The 23878-nt window shown below is 34.1% G+C and overlaps 1 protein-coding gene across 1 annotated transcript in view; it reads right to left on the bottom strand.

Moving 5' to 3' along the window:
- LOC123718472 (peroxidasin) overlaps positions 1 to 22481 on the bottom strand; it is a 29333-nt gene extending 6852 nt beyond the window's left edge. The window contains exons 1-2 of the mRNA XM_045674989.1: positions 22257 to 22481; positions 462 to 677 (exon numbers count right to left, since the gene is read on the bottom strand). Coding sequence (XP_045530945.1) covers positions 462 to 677; positions 22257 to 22417 — 377 coding nt within the window. The 5' untranslated portion in view covers positions 22418 to 22481. The remainder of the gene's footprint in view (positions 1 to 461; positions 678 to 22256) is intronic.
- Positions 22482 to 23878: the final 1397 nt, after the last annotated feature.

Raw genomic sequence — 23878 nt, forward strand, 5'->3', positions numbered from 1 at the left:
TGGTTGAAAACAATGCTTTTACGCTCAATGAGCTGGAGTTGGAATTCTAGTTATTGGTCCATAGCTATTTGCATTCAATTTTGTCACACGCGTCTGATATATAGATTAATACAAGTACACCCAATATAACAACAGTATTAAAACAGTGGAAGGTCAGTGCTGGCCTAGTGGCTTCAGCGTGCGCTCTACCCTGGGGTCGTAGGTTCGAACCCCGGAATATTTCTTTCAAAATATCGTGAGGACACCGGCCTGCCTTAGACCCAAAAAGTTATTGACGTGTGTCAGGCACAGGAGGCTGATCGCCTACTTGCCTATTAGATTGACAAATTTCTATGAAACAGAAACCAATCAACAGAAATCTGCTGATGCCTGAACTACAAAGGTTGTAGCGCCACTGATTTACTTTTTTACATACGAAATCAGGAAATGATAATTTGCATAATTACAGAATAAATACATACAGCTGTTCCAGATGAATCATTCCTTGAAAGACATCGGAGTCTATATGGTTGATTCGGTTCCGGTACAAATACAGGTACTTCACCCGTCGGAGCCCATGAAAGGCCCCAGATCGTATGGCGGTGAGTCGGTTGTCATTGAGAAGCAAGGAGCGGAGCCGGTGGAGGTGGCTGAACACTCCTGGTGCGAGGTCGTAGATGTTGTTAAAGCGAACATCTCTGAAACAAAATAAAATATAGAATATCTTAAAGTAAATCTTGTAAAAATCTAGCGGAATATTGCATATAGATAAATTCGCAGCAAATAATGTTCCGTTACGCTAATTACAAATACAGTAAAAATCTATTATAACAACATCGAAGATACTACTCATATTTAGTCGTAAAAAAAAAGTCGTAACAGCCGATGACGTTGTTATTAAGTACCTAATACTTATTATTTCATGTGTGATTAATATACTCATGTATAAAATAAAAATACATTTTATTTATTTCACATGAAAATTATAATAAAAAGTATTATTATTACGTACAAAAAGCACACAAAATGTTATGTAAATAATGTTTATATGTGGATTGAAAAGTGAACAGTTCTCGTAAGTAGATTTTTACAGAGAGATTTTAAATCAGTTATAATAGTTTACCGACAGACCGTTTGTGTATGCAGTTCATAGCGTTTAGTAGATATTCCCTAGTAGGTCAATAACATAAAATGAATTGTAGCGAAACCAACAATCTGTTTAATAAAATTAATCTGGCCATATTTCTATTTACGTACCTACATCATCTTTTCTTCACATAGCATGCACACATCAAATCAATATATATATGGTAGAACGGGGTCTTTCCAGTTCGGCCACAAAAGCACCTAAAGTTAAATAAGATACGGCTTATCGGACTCCTATCTAGGAGGTGCCTATAGGCGCGGCTTGAATGAACCAATGTTCCTTAAGGAAAGATTGAATGGGGCAAGAAGTTCCACTCCTCCGCTGTCTTTTCAATTTATGCAGAATGGATAAAACATAATAATAAAAACATCTTTGTACCAACCAAAGCACATATTACATATCTTCAAAGAAAATAGTAAAGAAATAGTCTCTACTGTTCCAATTTGAACATTTGTACTTTTGGGTCGCGGTTATTTCAAGAAAATAATGGAATTATAACTAAATCGAACTATTTCTAAACTCGTAAAATTTGTGTAGGCTTTTATAGTTTCGTTGAACTGATATTAAATGGAGTCTTATGTTTAGAAACCGTGCGTGGGCAGAATAAGTTGGACTAAATCTTGTGAGAATTTGACACATGTGTGAGTAAATGAGTAGCATAAATTAAAAGGCCGGCAACACAGTGCTTCTGGCAGTGTACATGGGTGGATCACTTAACATCAGGTGCGCCTCCTGCCCGTTTTCCCCCTGTTATATAAAAACATAGTTATATTTCTGTTTAATCACAGCGTAAAAACACTTTATTGTCATGTGAAAAGGAAAAATTGATCTTAAAACCCATTTCACGTAAATCATTTAGTAGTTTGGAATCGTCACTACCAACTAAGCTTGAGGCAACGCTTGTAATGCCCAATCGAAGAACATATGGATCCACACTCTGGCTTAATATACACGGAGTTTATTAAGATAAGAAGATTCCTATCCATTAGGATAGGAAGACTAACGAAAACGGCAAACGGTACGCCCAAAAGAGGTAGTCATGGACGTCCATTTTAGTGGTAGCGTTGCCTTTGACGGAGGAGTATGTTCTTTTAAACAATTGGAAGTTGTATCTCACAGGACCCCCTCCGGGAGTCGATTCCACAGTTCGCTAGTTCGTAAAATAATTAATTGTACGGTAGGCTGATAGTAGAACATTTTATGATTTAAAAAAAATCTAGAATTAAACGTCCAAAACTCTTTCTAAAAACTATCAGGTATAATATAACTATTGTGTATGCTACTAAAACCCTATTTTTTTATGCTCTGCTGGTGAGTGCTCTGCTCACTTCACAGACACGATAGTTGGTTAGTCCATCTACTGTCAGAATGAAGAATGATCAGTACGGTCTAGTACCTTGGCCCCAAGTATGCAGTGGGCATTAAAAAAAACTCACCAATTATTTTCCAAACATTCCTACAATTGATAAATAAAGGCCAGGTGCCTAGCGCGTTGAGGTTGCGACTCTCACCACTGAGGCCTTATTTCTGAACCCGGGCTATGCATCCTGTTAGAGACTTCTGTGTACAGTGAAGGAATACTTCGACATGTGTCAAGCACCGAAGGCTGCCCATAAAAAACAAATGATCACGTATCAGATACAGAAATCTGAGACCCAGACCTAAAAGGTTGTAGCGCCAATAGTTTTGTATGATGATCTTCATATAATAACGAATGCATTTCCTAGAATATTCAAATATCCGTTAAAAGCATACTTTAAGACAATGCTATATTCACCGCAATTCCATATTTGAGGCGACAGCTGCTTTCTGTCAAAGTGGAGATTACAACTGATATTAAAGCTATGAACTTCCCGTATAATAGCTTTACGTTTATTTGTTGAATTTCCAATGAAATCTTGAATTTCAAGACTTACTTTATAATACAGTAGACAACATTTCTGTGAGTCTGCTATAAGGAATAGAGATCAAAGCGTAGCGCTATAATATACCCAATAATAGTTAGATGAATATAATTAATATTATTTCATACAATCCGACTCGACTTCGGGAAATCTTTGGGAACCCGGAAACATCAACACAATCTTCTTCGTAAATTTGTTATTATTTTCTTATGAAGCCAAATTCACATTTGTGGCGGCGTCCATTCGTATATGGCGAGGGGGCCGACGGCCGATGGCCATGCGTGATACTCGTGAACGGGAGCTACTTGTGGTGGGTGAGTGGTCGTACTTGAATTCGTGTATGTGGTGATGTTAGTTATTTCGACTATGTATTTGCGTGTTGTTCTCACGCGACACATGGTGAAATTCCTATTTCACTATGCCTCCTGCTGATAGAGCATCTTTGACAATCTGACACAAATCTTTGTTTTTAATTTATTTTATTATTATTTATTACTTAAGATGTCATGTGGCACATGATGTAATGGTTGCAGCTCCTTACAGACGTTGTGTAAAACAAAAAACGTTGCGATTAAAAATAGTGGCGGAGAGTTTATTGCCAGTTCTTCTCTTCAGTTCTACGCCCTTGATTTGAGAACTGGCAGTAAATGTAAAATTAGAAGCATGTATATTTCTTTTTTTAGACGTTCATAAGTGTACATTGTGTTACCTATATGAATAAATGATTTTTGACATTGACTTTGTCTACATATTAGAGAAAACTTAGACTTAGACTATTAGTGCTGTTTTTGAGTTTATCCCGAACACATAAACGCGGGGGAGAACTGGTTTTTTGTGTAATTTCAAAGTTCGACGACTTTTTTGTAGGCATTATCAAGCTCTGCGACTTCTATCAAAAACTCGATCTGTTAGCGTTCGACCGTTTTTTCTTCAACTTAATTTCAACTTCAACTTAACGAATCCGACTACCACGAAAAGTATTTTTATTTTACAAATAACGTGGCTTTCTATCGGTAAAAAGAACAATGTTGGCCTAGTGCTTCAGCGTGCGACTCTCCTGAGGCCGTTGGTTCATTCCCGATGAACTTTCTGTCTGTACGAATTTAACATTCGCTCGAACGGTGAAGGAAAACATCGTGAGGAAACCGGCTTGCCGTAGACCCAAAAAGACGACTGTGTGTGTCAGACACAGAAGTTGATCATCTACTTGACTATTAGATTGACAAAAGTGATCGTTATATTTTAGTCGCAGTTTACAAAATAGTATGTTATATATATATATATATATATATATATATATATATATATATATTATACAATTACCCGTCCGATAGTTGTGGAGTTTATCGTTTATTCAGAAGCATCCAAAATATTTTATAATTTGTATCTTCATTTTATGTATGTAACAAAAAAAAAATTAGTTTTCTATTTGTTCAGTTGTTACACTAAGACATTCACGTTTCTCTATTAATACCTTGAAAATTACATGCAACACTAATTTATACTTACAATCAAACTTACACTTACTTGACTACAAATGAGATTCGGAAACGAGAATATGAGAGAGCCCGAACTATGACTCCCATATGCCAGGTTTAATCCTAAAGTCACAATAGTAAAAATAAGTTCAGAAAAATCCCATAGTACCAGACGTATGAAAAGTTCTCCGAGAATTTCTCGCTTTATAATTAAGAATTAAAGCGTTGGATAAGCTTTAAATGACTGAAATGCAAATTATAGAAATTATACGCCACAGACGCCTCAACTACTACAATTTGCGCGGAACGTGATAAAATAAAATAAAAATCCTACGAAATTAAAGTGAAATAAATGCCTGTATCCTGTATTTACCTCGATTTGGCATAGGGTATTTCATAGTATATACGCCTCATACTAGCTAGTATCGGGTATGTGAAGCCAAAAGTTAAAGCGATTGTAAGAAAAATATTAAATGGCAGCCCTAAACGATTCTTAATACTTTAAGGGCCTCATGAAGGCAGGCATTGATTTAAACCTGTTTAACCGCTTGAATATGAAATTAGGTGAAGGTAAACTACATATATTTTGGGTCACAGACATTTGCATCTGCCAGGCATTGTTAGTCACAATCATCTCGCTGCTTTGCTATCATAACAGTCCTACAGATCGTATCTTGCTTAGGACCAACGACAGCCAGTGGGATGCCAGTGATCGTGATCGGGTCGCGGGCCTGCTGCCGGCGGCATTCTTTAGTGCCAGGCTGTCCAGTCCAGGATTCAGCTGGTGCCCTGGCTCTGCCCTGGGACAAACGACACCAAATGTCGTTTCTTTGACCAATAGCTAGTCGACCTATCTATTCATAGATATTTGAGTGCAGTAAAGTGGAAAAACAGCTGTAAATAATTTTATTTAATTGCGCTAAAATAGAGAAACTAATTGAAATAGACAAAAAACTGGGCGTCAATTTATTTTAACCCCTAATAAAATGTATCTCTACTAATATATTATATGTATATAAATAACGGATAGATAAAAGACTAGAGTAAGTAATCTGTCCATAAATAATGTTACATAAAAACTTTTCTCTTTTTCCACTTTCTAATAATTTTAAATTTGGAACGGAAGTGAATTATTTTAAAAACTTCTTTCGATATTGCGCCATTTTACAATTTTTTCGTGTTCATTATCAAATTACAATTCCATATTGTCATATTGTCAATTACAATTACATAGTCAGCCAGTTTATCACCTGCTTGCTTATAAAATATAACGAAGGAAAAATATGAAATATAGAGACAGTATAAGATAAGTTTGCTAACAGCTCATTGATAGATTGACGAACCTATTTTATTTTAAGTCCAAGCGGTTCGAGTCTAATATAAGTGGGTTTACAAATGCTTAACATCGATAGAAAATTTGCATATTTAATATTATCCATTGCTGCTTGTAACTTTTGCATTAATACATTTTCAATATCATATATGTAAATGCATTGTGTAGTCGGTCCGCGTACTGATTATTGTTGGCAATATATTCAAATCAAACATGGAAGCTTCTGTTGAAATCGGACAATGCCACTATTAATTACGAAACTAATCTATTCATTAACTTGACTATAACAATTAGCTTTTGTCGAATAATCACGACCAGAAGCAATTAAAGCAGTCAACTCTGAGCTATTGTAATTAATTATAAGGTAATGCCTGTGGCTTTTGGCAGAATATTAGCACTATGTTAATACATTTCTCGAATCAAATATATATTTGATAAATACAAAAAAATCTACATATACATAATGAAAAAATAAAATAGCTAAGCGCTATAATGATATTAAAATCTTTTCTAAACTGCATTTTTTTTACGGAAACTATCACTTCTAAGCGCGTTCATGAAAACGTGGCGATAAAATGCAGACATTTTATATAAATTTTTAAGTGTTCATGTTTTGGGTTGCTGCTTTTTCTCACCTCTACCTTAAGAATTTATCTTTCTTACGACCTCATAATTACTGTACTTATTATATTACCTCAAACACAGGACCACGATCATTGGAGATTTACTATATTGTATCTACAATGATTGACGATATACATTATTAGAATTTTGCATATATTTATGTGTTTAAAGGATTCTAAATATCCTAAAATAATCATTGTTCGTCTAATGGAGGCTGTTATTATGGAAAAAAAATAACATTAAAGTCCGTTTACATTACAAATGTTGTATATACAGTTTAGATTTAAAATAAATTAATAAAAAGAAAATAAAAACTTTGGTCATAGCGGCAGACTACCTTTAGCGCTGGTAGCATTTCCTCGCTGTATTGCGATACCAAAATTGTTTATTTGATTGTAATGATTACTAATAAACGTTTAGATTTGTTATATACATTTTTTTCTCTTGTTACTTAATAGTCTAACACCTTTCCATTGATTCCTTCCATTGATTGAAACCCCTTCACGGGTAAGGGCCTCCTCCAGCTTTTCCATTCGCTTCTATATCCGCCTTTTATTACGTGCCCTCTTCTTCTCGTCCCCTTGGTCCTTTCCATAGTTGTCTTTAAAGCCCATATCTTATCTGTGCATATGCCCAATCCATTGCCACTACTGTTTTAGGTAATAATTAAATTTAATACTTAAAGATATAATCAATGAAACAGACGTCATTGTGTCCCTTATTCCCTTTATGTCACAGGCCGTAACATAATACGTCAACATGTATGTTTGCGTATAAACCGTTCAGGTATACTATCTCAATGGCTTGAGGTCGATGCTCATCCACTCAAACTAATTACGAACTCTGGGTAGTGCTTTCCAAAAGCTCTACTGAAGCTATTCACAGCATATGTTGCTCATGAGGACCAAATTGTTCCAATCATCATTAAAGTGAACAGTCAGAGAACTATTAACACAGTAGTTGTTTGTACAAACCATAGCCAACAGTAACCAGCGGCGCGTGGAGCGAGCGAGAAGAACAGGAAGAACTTCGCCACTTTAAATCGGCAAGTTTTTAGTTTCAAAGGATAATGTACTACAACTAACTGAAACAACAACATGATATATTGACTCAAATCTCATAGTAATAAAATAACAATCACTTAACATCAGGAAGCAGAATAATTCCCTATAATTAATACGTATCTACAATATTTTTTTATGAACTTAAAATTCAACATTCTTTAGTTTAATATTAATTACATATCATCTACCTGTTAAGCAAATGTGTGCCTTATTATTAGGTCTTAATAATAATAATAAAACCACTTTATAATTATTATTATAATAAATATTATTATTAAATTAAAACCTTAAGATGTCATGTGGAACATGGTCTAATGGCTGCTAATAAACTTTGTGTAAAACAACAAACTTGACGATTAAAAATTGTGCCGGAGCGTTCTTTGTCCAGTTCTTCTCTATGTTCTACGTCCTTGATTTGAAAACTGGCAGTAAATGTAATATTAGAAGCATTTCATATACATTTCTTATTTTGACGTACATAAGTGTACAAGTGTTACCTAAATGAATAAATGATTTTGTATTTTGATTTTTTGAATTTCATACAGTTTAGGCTCGCAAGTGCTTTGCCGGTTTTTCAAGAATAGGAAACGCTCAGTTGTGGAACGACGGACGTCGAGGTGATACGGATGGTATTTTGTATTTTGCCTAGACGTCCGATAATGAAACTCAGCTGTGGGTATTAGACCGAACAACTCTTCTGAACACTCCCCATGGTAAATGCGGTAGAAGATACAGAGAGAGAGCCAACATCTCTACGCAACGCCAAGAGATCAAGCCGCACGGAAAGTGATTGGTCGTCGACGATTCGAATCGCTCTTCATTAAATACTTCTTATTTAACTTTTAATCGACGTTAGTCATTATTATTTCCGTTTCTTCGTGTTCTCCCGGATGGACTTCTCTGGTAAAGGCCTTCTCCTGAACTTTCCATTTGAATCTGTTCTTAGCTTCCACGTATATTTTTCTTGAGGTCGCCAAAGCGGGTGGCTTCGACGGTCCATCTTTTATCGGTCCCTTGCAATTATTTGGTCTTAAGAACCTATCTTTACCCTCCTGGATTAAATAAGGCAAGATTTGGGTACTTACTATATATATTTACAACGCGTGTAACATATTATTTTGCACATAGTAGATCATTATAAATTCAAATATCATTTCTAATATTAAGCCCCATACCATATGCGTTTTATGGCTGTATCAGTTCTGAATATAAATAACAACCATACATTTTAATGACTGAGTTTCATTGTCAGTCAATAGCCACACTGATAATGTGGTAAATCTAGGGTTGGCACGTCCAAAACAAACGTCAAAGTGAAAAGTCTACTTGGCTGGTATTGCAAGAGACGATGGCAAGATACCGGACGGCATGAGTTTGATTTCATGGAAGATGGGCCGGGTGCTATAGGATGCAACCTGGTCAGACACGCTGGTCCGTTCCCATCTACATGGAACTCTCCTCTAGGCCCCGAATATGGTTTTGTTCCATTCCATTCCATGTCTTTTAAAATTTGTTTCAATTTTCTTTTTATAAATTATTAATTAATGTCATTACTATGGTTAAAACTATTATAAATACAGTATATTTGTGTGTTGGAAATAAATATCAATATATATTTATTTAATATTGCTTAATTTTCGGATGTTATTAAAAAAATAATTTTGCAGATTTTTTTCATTATTATCAAGCCAACCTACGAACTAAGCAACATTTATATTATTTTCTTCTAGCAAGTAACACAAGTTCAAACGATTATACATTTATGTAATATGGAATCGAGTAGCCCGCGATACGGCGGTACACAATTCCCAAAGGAACTTCTTGTATTGAAGTCGCATTTGTCGTTTACGTCTTTGTTGAATAAAGTATACTTACAATGTCAGCCTAGTGGTTTGAACGTGTATTTATTTATTTATTAACACTTCGTTACATTACAATATAAAAATTGAACATAATTAAATGAAAAGGAGGGCAACTGGCGGCCTATCGCTTTCAAGCGATCTCTTCCAGGCAACTACTAGACTACATAAGGTAGGCAAGAAGTGCAAAAATACATATTACATAATGTTATAAAGAAGAAATTAAACAGGAACAAAAAATAAGCTAAACTGATACTGGATACGTGTACTGTGGTCGTGCGTTCGAATCACTTCTATGCACCAATGGATTGTTCTTAACTTCACATCGTGAGATATGTTTTAGAGCCAAACATCGTCACAAAACAGATTTTAAGATGTGAGTCCTAAAGATTGTACTCCTGTTTGATTCCATGATTGTATGCCTGATTGTATGCATGACTGATTGTAGTCCATGGTATAAATGTATTAAAAAAGGGCAGCCCTAATGTTCTGATGACCACAGTTCAACTATTCCTATACCACATTAACAAATATTAATGCGAAGATTTTTGTATTCATATTGCGCTTCTATACAAGGGATACCATTGTTCTATGGGAGTCAAAATTTAAATATACACAATCGGCTATAAATACAAATAATATTGCATTAAAATCTTCCGGAGTCATATAATGAAAACTATATATTATAATAAAATGTACAATTAGCATTTTATTTCAGGAATTATAATTTTAACTCATCATGAAGAAGTGTTTCAGTATCGTGGGAGTGAGAATATATACAAAAATCATTCGCGCAGTTCAATCGATTGTGATTGGTGAATAGTCTCGATTCGATTCGATCGAGCCTAAGCCAAGTGATGTTTTTTTTATCGTGTAGAAATTTGCGCGATATTATTGCCGAATTACCGCTTCTTGAAGGATGCTAAAAATGGACGTTCGTGAGTTCTATCGATTTGATAGCTTCATGTAAATGTTTTGGGATTATTCCGGTGTCTGACAAATTGTAGGGGTTATTGATACTTTATGGGAGTAAATTTAATTTTTCTGATCTTTTCTGATATTTCGAGATTTGTGTATGTATGGCTCCTTTTTTACTTTAATGCAGTTTTTCCCAAAGTTTTTAGAGCCAAGGCACACCTTAGTCTTTCAAAAATTCTTACGCTCCTACGTAACATACATAAATTTTACTATTAAAAAATTGTTCACTATAAATAATAAATGAAATAAATGATAGGTTTTAGGAAGAAATCACTAGATTTTGTTAACGAAACACAGTAAATAAATTTTCAAAAAACAATGTAAGCGGAAATAATTTTAATACATTTTGGAATAACCCCCTTAACAATCAAATTGCTCCCTTGTGGGGCGTGTGCCCCACACTGCCGTAAAGTGTGACAGTGGTAACCAATCATAATTAAATGGAACGGTTTTTTGTGTCTTAAACATGTTTTCTCATGATATTTTTCTATTTGCAGAAACAATTAATAAATGTATACACACAAAACCATACTAATAATAAAACGTTTAGCACCGAAGCCGAAGCATATACACATAAGTTTTTTTTTATAATCAAAAATAAAAACTTTACTAATTATAAATAATTAAATAATAAATTAAAGACAAATAAAGAGCTATCTAACTGGTTTGGAAAACAATTCTTTTTGAATTCCGAACGTTTTTTCATTCGACTCGTAAGGTTAATTAATTCTTTAGAATTTTCAAAGCATTTTCTAGCTGGTCTAGAAATTTCCAATAATCTGGAATCAAAGGCGATTCGAGGCGAGTCCATACTAGCTTACTTGATTATGAAAATGTCACATGTTTTGAACGAAATTGGCTTTTGTATGGAAGAGCAATTTGAATGAGCTTTCTTTGAGTATATTTCAGATGAATGAAAGTTTACCGCACAATGTTGCAGACGTCGGTCGCTTATAGTGTGGAAAAATTGAGACGGTGCAACTATGATAAGACATGTTATTGATATAGATATATGTTATTTAAATAGATCAGGAGGTAAATGGCAGGAGGCTCACCTGATATTAAGTAATACGCCCATGGACACTCTCAAAGCCAAAGGCAGTGCGTTGCCAGCCATTTAAGAATTGGTACGCTCTTTTCTTGAGAGACCCTAGGTCGAATTGTTTCGAAAATAATATACATTAATTGCTGTTCATTTGTTTCGGAAAGTCGTGAAATGCTTGAACGATTTGGGTAATGAAGATATACATATTTGAGCAAATAAATATAAAAAAACCATTGGCTCTACAACCTTTTTAGTTCTGGGCCTCATACTTGTTTCTAAGCAAGCCGATTCGCGATGTTTTCCTTCACCATTCAAGCGTTAAATGCCACTAGGCAAACACTAGGCATAACTCCAATAGTAGCTTCTAAAAGTTCTGGCATCTTGAACTTTAGTATTTTCCTTTAGTTATTATATATTATATTTCCTTACTTTAATTTAACGACGTACTTTAATAGTTCTAGCGGCACTTAATGAGCTACGTTAAAACGCTTGCTTAATATAATTATTTAAGTTTTTAATCACTCGATTTTGAAACGATTCTTTTATGTTCACTATAGAGCCAGCCATACTACCTAAATCTTACCTCCATATGTAATTAAATAATAATAAAGCCCGTTTAATTTCCAATCATGACAAAATAGATAATATACAGCTTAGATTTTATACATTATTTCGTTTATCCAGTTATCCTATATATCCTATATCTTAGCTAAATTCAGTACTGTCGATCGGAACTCCTTCGCGGGTAAAGGCGTCGTCCAGCTTTTTCCAGCTGACTCTATCCTTGGCTTTCATTCTCCATTCGCCCGTTACCGCTTCTATAATTTTCTTCTATCCACCTTTTTTTGGGGCGCCATCTTTTCCTTCTTCCCCCTGGTCTTTTATGTTGCTATATGCCCCGCCTATTGCCACTTCTGTGTTGCATATTGTAATTGGCAAATGGATTATAATGAGACTAAATTATTCAGCAAAATGCGAATAGCATATTTTAATGCATTATTATTATGAAGCAAGTCTTTACAGATTTTCATTTCAAAGAATATTTTTCTTTGCTAACAGCATAATTTTGTCAGATGTCTTTGTGGTACATTTATAATGCATATACAGGATTATTCTCTGTAAATTTAAGCATCAAAGCGTTATTGAGACTTTTGACGTAACGGATTCACAATGATATTATTGCATTAAATATATTCGCTCTATGGGACTTAAAGTACTTTGACGCGAGGTTGCTTTGGCAACCTAATATCGTTAAAGGAACATGTTTCATATATTAAAAGCGTCAATACTGGTGGATTATTAAATTATCTGATATGGACGGGGCTTTGACGAGATGCGAGTCTTCATGTTTGCGAGCGAAGACAAGCTATTATTCTGGCATAAAATAATAGTAATTTATTTTATGTTATACTGTGTTTTCATAATTTTGTAATTTGTCTCTGTATAAGTCATGTACATTGATGTATGAATGTACTGGGTTTATTGTAAGATTTTCTCTATATCATCTGTTATATATTTTAGTGTGCCTTTCAAATAAATAATATAAGGGAAGTGAGAATGTAAAACGAAAGACGGACGTGTTCTAATTGAGTGGACATCATCTGTAGTCTTTCACGAGTGGTAGTCAGAAACGAGACATCTACAAGGTAACTGATGCTTTAGATGACATCGCAAACAGAAGCAGAAATCTAGACGATTACGTTAACAATTCCTCAAAAGTCTATGATTTTCTTATTTGGTGATTATGTCAACAGTAATTATTGACTTTATTACGCATATCACCCACACAGTGTTTATGTTTGAAAACTAAATGTATTTTCAAGGATTCCTACTATTATTTTTGAGAGATTTGATTACTTTTTCTGACAAAGGAGGAGGAGGGGGGGATAAATTGCACTAAATCTGCTTATGTATTACTTGAACGGCCCCTTAATGATTAAATCAAGGGAGATACATTTCCATGGTTTGGTTCATGGTTCAGCTGCATAAATACGTGTAAGTGCTCAACTCTGAGATTTTAATAACGTCTGCACCAATTAACTTTTCTATGTCCGCATCTAAAGGAGCGTTTAAACCAAACGAACGTAGAGCTAGCGCTGGAACAAGAGCATTTTTTATCTTTAAGTGTTAACGAAAGATCGTTCTTAGCGTAAACACCAAAATATCAGCAATCAAGAATGAGAACCAAGAACTAGAATTGTTGCACAATAGACATTTAGATAATCTGAACGAATGCTCATTGCTCAGTCGTGTCAATTCTGTGGTTAGTAATGCTTCTTTATGTTGGTCATAAAGGCAGCAATGTTATAATTGAAAGTGCTGCATTTATTATTCTGTCTTAAAAACTCAAAAGAAAAGAAGGCAGACATGACGTGACGTGGGTGACAAAGTTAATGCAGCGAAGGATTATAATGTGTAAATACCACAGACATCTGGTACTTCAAACTTCCATAAGGTTGTACCATAAATAAGCATTTTATTGAGACCAATCCATATATGAATCGATGATATCGAACACAAGTATACTTTGAAAAGACCGCTCCGGGGAGCGAGCACGTCCGAACACGCAAGAACGCTTTAAGCAGCTGTTCGCATGCTCTAGTACCGTTTACACTAAAGCGTTCGTAGAATATTCCATATAATCTTTGTGAACGTGGCAAAAACAGCGAAATATTGCTCTACGTCTTTTTATTTGATACAGTGGGGGTAGATTGATCATTCGCTTATCCCACGTTTAATCGGCCTTAACATTTGCTTATACGTTGAATGGAATGCTTATACGTTGAATGGAATGGAACAGAAAGCTGTCCTTGATATTAAGAAAAAATATAATAAATATATGACGGCGCCACTATCAATGTTTTGTAAAACAACGTGCAACTCAACAACAACGGGCGATTAGTCGAACGATCGTACGATGTGTCACTCGATTCCCACTACAGAACCTATATAAAGCAGCGCGCGCGCACAACTCAGAGACCACTTCCCGACAAAAAAGGCTCGTAGGAGGCCCCGACACATACTAACGGATCCGGATGATCCAATTACCGTAGCAAACGATAAATTAAAAGCCGCCCGCTCGGCCAAAAATAATAAAAATAGCCAATCACAGATTAGGGTAAAAAACCGCCTTCACCGGGGAAGGCGAGGACCTTTACTTCGCACTTCGCTCACTCCAGTGAGCTTCCGTCCTGCCCTTCAGGCGATTGACCGCCCCGCGACGGCCCAAGCCGAGGTTCGAGTCTCACAGGAGACGCCCTTGCGCTAGCCGCGGGATAAAACGCCATTCTGGCCGAGCTACGGTCGCCAAAACATCCCGAGCTGAGCTGTAAAGGCCCTTAAGGCCAACAGCGAGATTCCTTCTTCAAAAAAAAAACAACTCAGAGAGTCGTTCATCGACCATTGCCCGGTGCACACGTTACGTAACTACTGAGTAGCATTTGAAATCTTTACCTGTTGAATTTATTTATTAAAATCGTATTGAATTAAGAGACTGAATTTAGAATTGGAATAAATCAAGTGATTGGGAGTAAACTTTGTGTTTGTTATCTTTACAATGTCGGGGCCTGACGCTGCATATGTATAAACCTATCAAGACAATGTAGCACCACGGTTTTTCTTAATACTATCTTCTTAAACGAAAATGTAATCAGTAGTACACGAAATTTTCAGGTATGATGATTAGGTCTATTAGAATAATTGCTTGTATATATTATTGAACAACATAGAGATGACAGTTTAAACCCATGTAAAATTTAATACAAATAAACACAATTTGTAAATCACAAAAAGGTAAAATCTGTGTTATTTTTATATAAATAACTCATGAGTTCTATTGTTCAAGTGTGTGACATTTTACAGCGTATCAAAATTTTATATTTATAATTGCAATGATTTTAGAGCGAAAACGGTGTTTTCGGCTTGTTCAAGAGCTGGACGAGCTGTTTATTTTGATCAGCAATTAATCTTAGAATTCTACACCTTTTCATTTAGTTGTAAGTTTGTACCACCAAGTTTCCATTGCTATATTTTGCTACGTTACATTGGTTTATTACGTTAAATTGTATATCAAGCTTAAATAACGAGATGAATAAATAACGATACACATCTGTCAGCTTTTAAAAATCCACTCAAGTTATATCAACTTTTAACCTACGTTTGTTACACAAACAATAGCGCCATTTAAAAACCCCTATTTTGCACTCTGCATTTTATTTAAAATAGAGAAATAGACTTTACAATCCTCGCTCCACAAATGGAAATGCAAATCGAATAGCAATGTGTCAAGCAAGCACGTTTCTAAGATATTCTGCGAATTTCATGAACAGCTTTGACATATTGTGTACGTACACTTAGTTATAAATATACTTATGCCTCTCTTATAATTTTATAAGTAGGACAATAACAATTATAGCGTTTTGTGGCGAGGTGTTCGCGAGTGGCGATGCCGCGAGATTAGACAACACTAGGGAACTTTTTTTTATTTTCGCTGGTTGAACTGGCTTACTGTGACTTACGAGTCCAGCTAAAGTCGTGGTAATGTTCGGTTCGCATATATGTCAGCAAATTTAAAGTGCTGGTGGGAATATACGCTTTAAAGCCAATTCAAAACATTTGAGACTGAACTGTTTTTAATTTCATTTATATTAATAATAAAGGCCGTTTATTTAATTTTTTTACAAATGTTGAATACTCGGAATATCAGTTATATTTCTTCTTGTTACTAGATATCCTAACTGCCTTCAGCACCATTGATCGGAACCTCTTAAGAAGTTCCTCCTCCAGCTTTTTCAAATATCTATATGAAATCTAAATAACGTTAACTAGACCACATAACCAGCCACGTTTCAGCAAAAAGGTAAATTTTATACCAATGTTTGTGGCATGTGAATGCAGACCACACAAAGCAATGTAGAGTAAATTCGAATAAACTCCGCATTTAAATAAACACTCTAAATTTTAATGCGTGGCTGTAATTAATTAACGTGACCTTTATCGTATTTAATTATTAAACGAAATTATGTACCAATAATATATAATTTCAAAAATATTTTTTATTATGGTAGTGAAAAATTGTCTGCGTTAGAACTTTGACACCTTCAGAATATAAAATAAACTGTAATAAATCACTGCTTTCACAGCTAAGTTCCTAACAGCAACTTTGTATATTTGATACCCCTTTCCAAGGACTCGATAATTGGCTAAACACAGGAATTCTCTAACGAACTGCATATACCAAGAATAATAACTTTAATGCAACTTAATTTTCCTATAGTTCTTTCAATAAAGTACTTATATCACAATAATATTATCTTATCAAATAAATACACACATTAAAGTTAGATTTGCGATGGAAGTACATACATATTTAAATTATCCAACGCCCATTACAAATAATGTTATACGTAGGGAAACTCTGAGTTTTGTCCATGCATCGCTATTTCATTATCTGCTTGCTTTTAACAAATAAAATACAAAGCTTAATTCCAACGAGAACTAGAAAAAGAGTAATATTGAGAAAAGTTTATGACACACGGCGTAGTTAGAAGAGCTTATAAAGCTTGTCACCGTGACAAACAAATATAAATTGTTAACAAAAAGCAAAAATCTGAAACAGTTTAGAACAATAAATAGTTGAAATGAACTTTTAAACTAAAGGTATGCACGCTCGAGTTTTAAATTGTATTAGACAATATGTTGCAAGCGTAAATAATCTGTTTTAAATGTTGCAAATATTCGCGAGCTTTTCACGCTTTGATCAAAGAAATTACTGAAATATTTTCGAAGGTAAATGTTAATGTGGTGCTTATTGGTAATTGTGTTTTTTAGGCCTGCGATAGACCAGAGTAATTAATACAATATAGGTTAAATTAGATGTTAAAAATTTGAAGACAGCAACACCATTTTTCACTTAAGTTTACCAGTTGTATTTAAGGTGTGTTCAGCCAATATGTTTTTCTTTGGGTAAACTTCAGAATTTTAAAAGGGTACCTTTTCTAAAAACTTATTGTGTATGACTCTCGTGTATGTTTAGTATGTATTGACGGTTTCAGCTTCACTCTCTGTCTCGGTCAAATTGACCTGTATTTTTGCTTCAGCAATCAAGACCCCAAACTAAAAATTTAGTGTCTTTTCCAACTAACTCGAGTACGCTGACTCTTTTGCAGTCCCCACGGTTCCGTTAAATAGATAGCTTTCGATAGCTTAGTCTTTATCGTTGAGGTAAAATGAAACATATATCATAAAAGATACATATACGGCGTCCATTTTTGTATTGTATTGTATGCACTTAATCGTATGCTTAAAAAATCAATGGCACTACAACCTTTTTAGGTCTGGGCCTCAGATTTCTGTATCTGTTTGATCATTTTTAATCTCATAGGCATGAAGGTGATCCTTGATCCTTGGTGGTGAGCTTTCTGTGACTGACGCACGCAGTCGACTTTTTGGGTCTAAGGCAAGCCGATTTCCTCACGATGTTTTCCTTCACCGTTCGAGCGAATGTTAAATGCGCACATAGAAAGAAAGTCCACGTGTGCACAGCCGGGAATCGAACCTACAACCTCAGGGATGAGAGTTGCACGCTGAAGCCACTCGGCCAACACTGCTCACTAGCACTTGCTTAGGTGAAGTTAAATCTCGTCTTAAGACTTTTTCCATAGGAACATTGTTAAATTATAGTCATTTCACCTTAACAAATATTATTCAATATAAACTCGTTACCGATCCGTCTGCGCCTCTCAATTAAACGTACTCTAATATCTCTACAATCCTCGAATTAATTTTGCATACAATAAAACTAACCTATGTTGTCATGATCATAGAATATTATATAAAATAAACGTTTATATTTAGAATTTTTTATCGATTTTAATTACCTGTTGTTGATATTTATCAGTCATAAAGATACATATTTTCTTTTCCATTAATGCTTGGATATAATTCTAAAACTATAACTCGAAAGCTCTGATAAGTGTTCCTGACTTGAAAAGTACATAATTTTAATTAAAGTAATTTTGACATGATTTTTAATTTCCGAGAAATTTATGTTTATAAGTTTATGAAGTATTTACTAATTTATGATACAAAATTAAAATAATACAATTTATTCATAACAAACCTAACATATGGATCACTAACAACCTCCTTTTTTGAAGTCGATTTAAAAGGATTTTGAACACTATTTACGATACATCGTATATCATGCACGTTGTATGAATAGAAATTCGAAAATCTCGAACAAACACCAGTTCAAAGCAAAAATCAGACGAAATATTTATTTTCAATAACAAAAATGCGCTCGGGGCCTATTGTGAACACACGGCTAGGCTCTCACAAAAGTAAAAAAAATCATAAGCGGATAAAAGAAATATAGCTTATTTAAATAAATCTATTATATAATAATTGCATATTCTGAAGATTTTAAACTGCACACAATACAATCACTAATAGCCTCGAATACTATTATTCGTAATACCCATAGACACTCCTCGAAGGATCGAGCGGTGAATACTAAGTATTGTAATGCTTCTAGATTCCTGAAATAGATATTACAATGGAAGGAAATAATTGGCTGTTATAAATATCAAGCGCAACTTTCCTCTGTTTAGAAGAGTTTCAATATAATGAAACTCGGAGACGGTTTGAGCGGTTCGAGTAAAATTTTATATTTATTCCTTGAACCGAGGAAGGTTTTTAGGGAGAGAAAATAAGAAAACTTTAGTTTTTATTTAGCACTTATTGGGAAAAGCGAACAGTCTCTAAGGGGTGTCATATAAAATGTTTAATATATTATGTAGCTACTAAAATGGTAGCCGAGTAAAAAATCATATTAAAGCGAAATAAAGTTCGTGGGGACAGCTAATATTAATTAGTCGTTATAAAAGTTTGACTGAAAAGAGTAAGAGTGGTTTTTGCTTTAAAATCATAAAAATGGAAAGATTCTTATAATCTTAATAATATACGATATTTATTTTAATTTCAATAACACCAAATGAATACATTATGTGTAAGATTTCTCAAACATTTTTTTTCACATCCTTTTTTTTTGCCCGTTTATAATATGCGTGATAAAATCACTCATTCAAATGATTTTGTGTTTGCATGTAAGTGTGTGTTATGTTATTTAAATTCTACGTGTTAGGTCTCAGTTGCTTCTCCAACTCTGTGTAATGTGTGTTCATGAACAAGTCTTTTAATCGTTTTTTTGTTGCGTACGGTGAGCGAGTAGATACTAAACAAACCATTTAATTCATTAGTAGTGTGCCTATTACGAAGTCAGTCCATACAGACCGATTAGCTGATGGCGTGTTAAAAATTGAATGGGGCGTCTAAAATTCATTTAAGAATAAATCAAGCTAAGTCCTTTAATGTACAAGAAATTGAAAACCAGACGAGACTTACAGTTGGCGTACTATAAACTGAAAGTCTTGCGGGGGGTGGTGTGCAGAACGAATGTACTTAAAGAACAAGGTTTCTTTGTACCTATGGGATATGTGCTACGGCGAAAACCAAGTTGTTTGGCAAAGGCCAGAACCAGTCCGCTACACAGACCGCCGTTAACAAAGACGATGCACTTACTGAAAGCTGCATTCTACATATCGACATATGTATTTATATGTTCGCAGTGTGAATTAAATGTAGCGATATTGAGTATGTGTTTAGTATTACATACTTAATTATATATGGACATTACCGTATTGGCATAGTCTGTAAGGATAATATGTATCTCTGTAAATATTAAAATAAATACTAAAGCTTCTATGGAATTTGGAATTGTTGAGTGTAAATTGCAAACGCACAATAAACGACTGAATTTTTCTATTTGTCAAATAAATTGTATATGTATAAGGGAATTCAATGAACCGGATACAGAAACCCAGTCCTTCGAATAAACAGAAAGATGGCTTATTTATGAGTACTAAATTAAGTTTGACTTTAGCATTAAGCTAAAAGCTCGCTACAAAAACGAACAAAAGATGTACTTTTGCTATTCTTTACTCTTTTTCCGACATCTGATGTCGTATTTCAACAGAAAACCATCTACTATTAGGTATTAAATTCGGATCCTTTTACTATTGGTCTATCTTTATTTTTATGTTACAGGAGGTTCACCTGTTGTTAAGTGATACCACCGCCCATGGACACTCACACTGCCATAAGGCTCGCAACTGCCCTGACGGCGTTTTAACAATTGGTACACTCTTTTATTGAAGGACTTTACTTTTATAACAAAAAAAATTCAATAGATAAATTGGACAATTTTTTTTTATATTTCTTATCACGCATGCTTAATATTTTCTGTCTCTCTCTAAATAAGAACTATTTTTATAGTAGGTCATCAGTGGTACCACCCGTCGTAAGTTTTTGACTTTGACATGCCGGTGTCCTTGGCGCAAATATTCTCCAGTCATACTGTTGTTTCATTATAGAAGGAAGCTATATCGAATCACTCAAATTTGAAGAATGCTCGTAATTGTAAAATTATGACGAAGATATATTTCTCTGCATTTTCATTTAATATATATATATATAATATATATAATTCGATTCATGTCACAGCTTAGAGGTTAGAGTAGCGTTGGCCTAGTGACCTCTTCCCTGAGGTCGTATCTATGTACACTTTTAACATTCCATGTTTAAAACCGGCCTTAGACCCAAACAGTCGACGTCGTGTGTCAGGCACAGGAGGCTAATCACCTACTGATTATAGACAAATGATCATGATATAGATACATAAACCTATAAGGTTGAAGCGCCACTGATTTCATTATTATTTTTCAATCTAAAAGCTCAGTTGCAACGAGCTTTATTGTCTATAAGCAAAGCTTTTAGGCAACCTGTGCAAGAACTAAGAGTTTACAGAGAAGTTAGAAATAGAACGAAATTATACAATATTGTCACCAAAATTAAATAAGTTTATATATATATAATAGCAATTGAACTAACGTTATTGAAAATTTGTCGCTTGATACTTTATTAAGGTATATATATAGGACTATTATTTAGATGTTATTTTCTTAATAGAACCTCCCCGTATTTTTAATTCCACAATAAAATATTGTAATATAACTCGACGTTTCGAAGTAACTTAGATTCGAGCAATGTATATTTTAGAATATAGCAATCGTGTGAAGATAAAGTTTTAGAAGTTATTGAATATAATATTTTAAAAAATTACCCTATGTACTTCCAAATGTATTAAACAGCTTTAAATATCAATATTTCTTAAATGTATTAATAAATCATGTCTTTGAGAATTACTATGAACGGTAATTATTTTATTACGAAATTACGGGTTACGAAAATATTTTTTGAAAATCGAACTGAACTACACAAAAATAAAGTGCGCGTTCAATATCCTCGTCCTTCTGGTTTTTTTAATTACAACGAATGATATTTTGCTAGAATCGTGAAACTATTCGCGTTTTTTGATAAAATAAAAGTTGTAAAATTAATTTAAATAAACCTATACATTTCACAATTTTGGAACCAAATTAATTTAAAAAAAATTGAATTGTTTGTTCTCTATTTAAAAAAAACTTGTAAGAACTACTTATATTGAAGTATTTAAATTTTAAGAACACTTTACGACTGTTTGTCCGCAAATAAGTTGAACAAACATTTTAAATATAATACCTGGTCATTCAAATATTTTTTTTCAATCAACAACACCAAGGCGAGCAAGAGCTAATGTTTACATAACTTATGTAAATCTCGAAACGACATGAACGCCAAACTTTAATCGTTAAACCGATCCAGTAGTAATACTGGTTTTCGCAATGCATTTGAATTCGCAATTCTAAATTTAAAACGCGCCAAGCAACTTTTCAAAAGTTTACTTACAAAGTATGAGCTTCTTGCGGTGTCTTAGGAATCGCTTGTAGACCCTGGTGCAGGCACCGTACCGCGTTTCGGTCACATTGGCAGCGTTGCGGGCATTCCGAAAGGGATAATAGGAATATGTTGAACAGGAGTAGGTACTTGAGGATAGTTGGAGGCCTCATAGTGAGGCAAGAGGAGACCGCCGCGTCCGAACCGTTGCAAGCGAATGATGCTGCGAGTGAGCTTTAGCCGCGACTTCCACGGACTGACCGTAGGGTTACCACATGCATTGATTTCAGTTCGCGTAAAATTACGACAACGATATAAAAAAATGAAGCAAAAATATAAGTTTTTATTAATTTCTTATCAATGTTAAACCCTTTAACGTACCGTTTTTTGAACTAAAGTTAAATTTCACTGTTTTCATTGCAGCAATGTGTTATCACGATAAGATGGACAAATGCTTAAAATATTCTTCTAACTAGCTAAAACTCTTAACCTTTATAGTAATGTTAATATATATAACTAAAAATTGAAACTTGACAAATAAAAAATTAAAGAATATTTAAAAAGTTTGGTCCCTGTGACAGTGTGCCTTTAATGCTGGCAGCATTTTCTCGCTGTATTGCGGTACTTATTTATTGTAATGTAATAATATCCAGCGTAAAATATATGTAACAACATATTTACAAACAAATACGTCTTCGGAAAACCTCCTATTCTTGATAGGGTTTCCTTGCATTATGATTACCAATAGATTCACTTAACATCAATGTCCAATTTTCCTATAAATAATTTATAGTCATAAATTATCACCTATCCACATTCACATACATATATATAATTTATTTAAGAAATAAAATTTGTTAATCTATTTTTAAACAAAAAAGTTAATCTTACACGTATTAATATAATTTTAAACGGAATAAACGCAACAAATTGATAAATAAATGTAACGAATAAAATTATAATTAAGATAACAAAAATCACGTAAAATAATGAAAAACAATTCCAGCAAAATTATCACATACTTATTTAATAACGTTGAGTGAACTCCCAATTAATCGGTTTATTTTACGAGATGGTCACACCGAGGATCACACAGTTGTAACAATAATAACATTTAATACCATACATACAATTTTATTTTATTCAAAGAACTATTTCGAGAATTTCGTAAAATTTCCGATGAATTATTTTTATCGGATTACTTAAAATATACTTTACAGTATTCATTTAAAAGCTTTCAGAAATAATATTCGAATACGTGTTTTTATTTTATTTTACTTAATACTGGTTGGGACGTGGACTATGCGACGTAATATAACGGACGTAATATTTTAAAGAATTGTATTTATGTCTAGTAACATATTCATTGTATGGAATATATAATATACTTATCAGAGCTTACGTTGATTTTTTAATTAAACTAGGGAAAAGCGGGCTGGAGACTCAACTGATGTTAAGTCAAACCGCCGCCCATGGACACGCACAGCCAGAGAGACCGCGAGACCGCGTTTCTCTCCTTATAAATAGATAGGCCTGCAAGCGAGTAAAAAGCTTGAATCATTTTTCACCATCAATGATACATGATTAAAGAATCATACTTTATAGATTTTGCTTTTTGTGGGACTCGAAGCGGC

The sequence above is a fragment of the Pieris brassicae genome, chromosome Z (assembly GCF_905147105.1).
Source record: "Pieris brassicae chromosome Z, ilPieBrab1.1, whole genome shotgun sequence".
NCBI lineage: Eukaryota > Metazoa > Arthropoda > Insecta > Lepidoptera > Pieridae > Pieris > Pieris brassicae.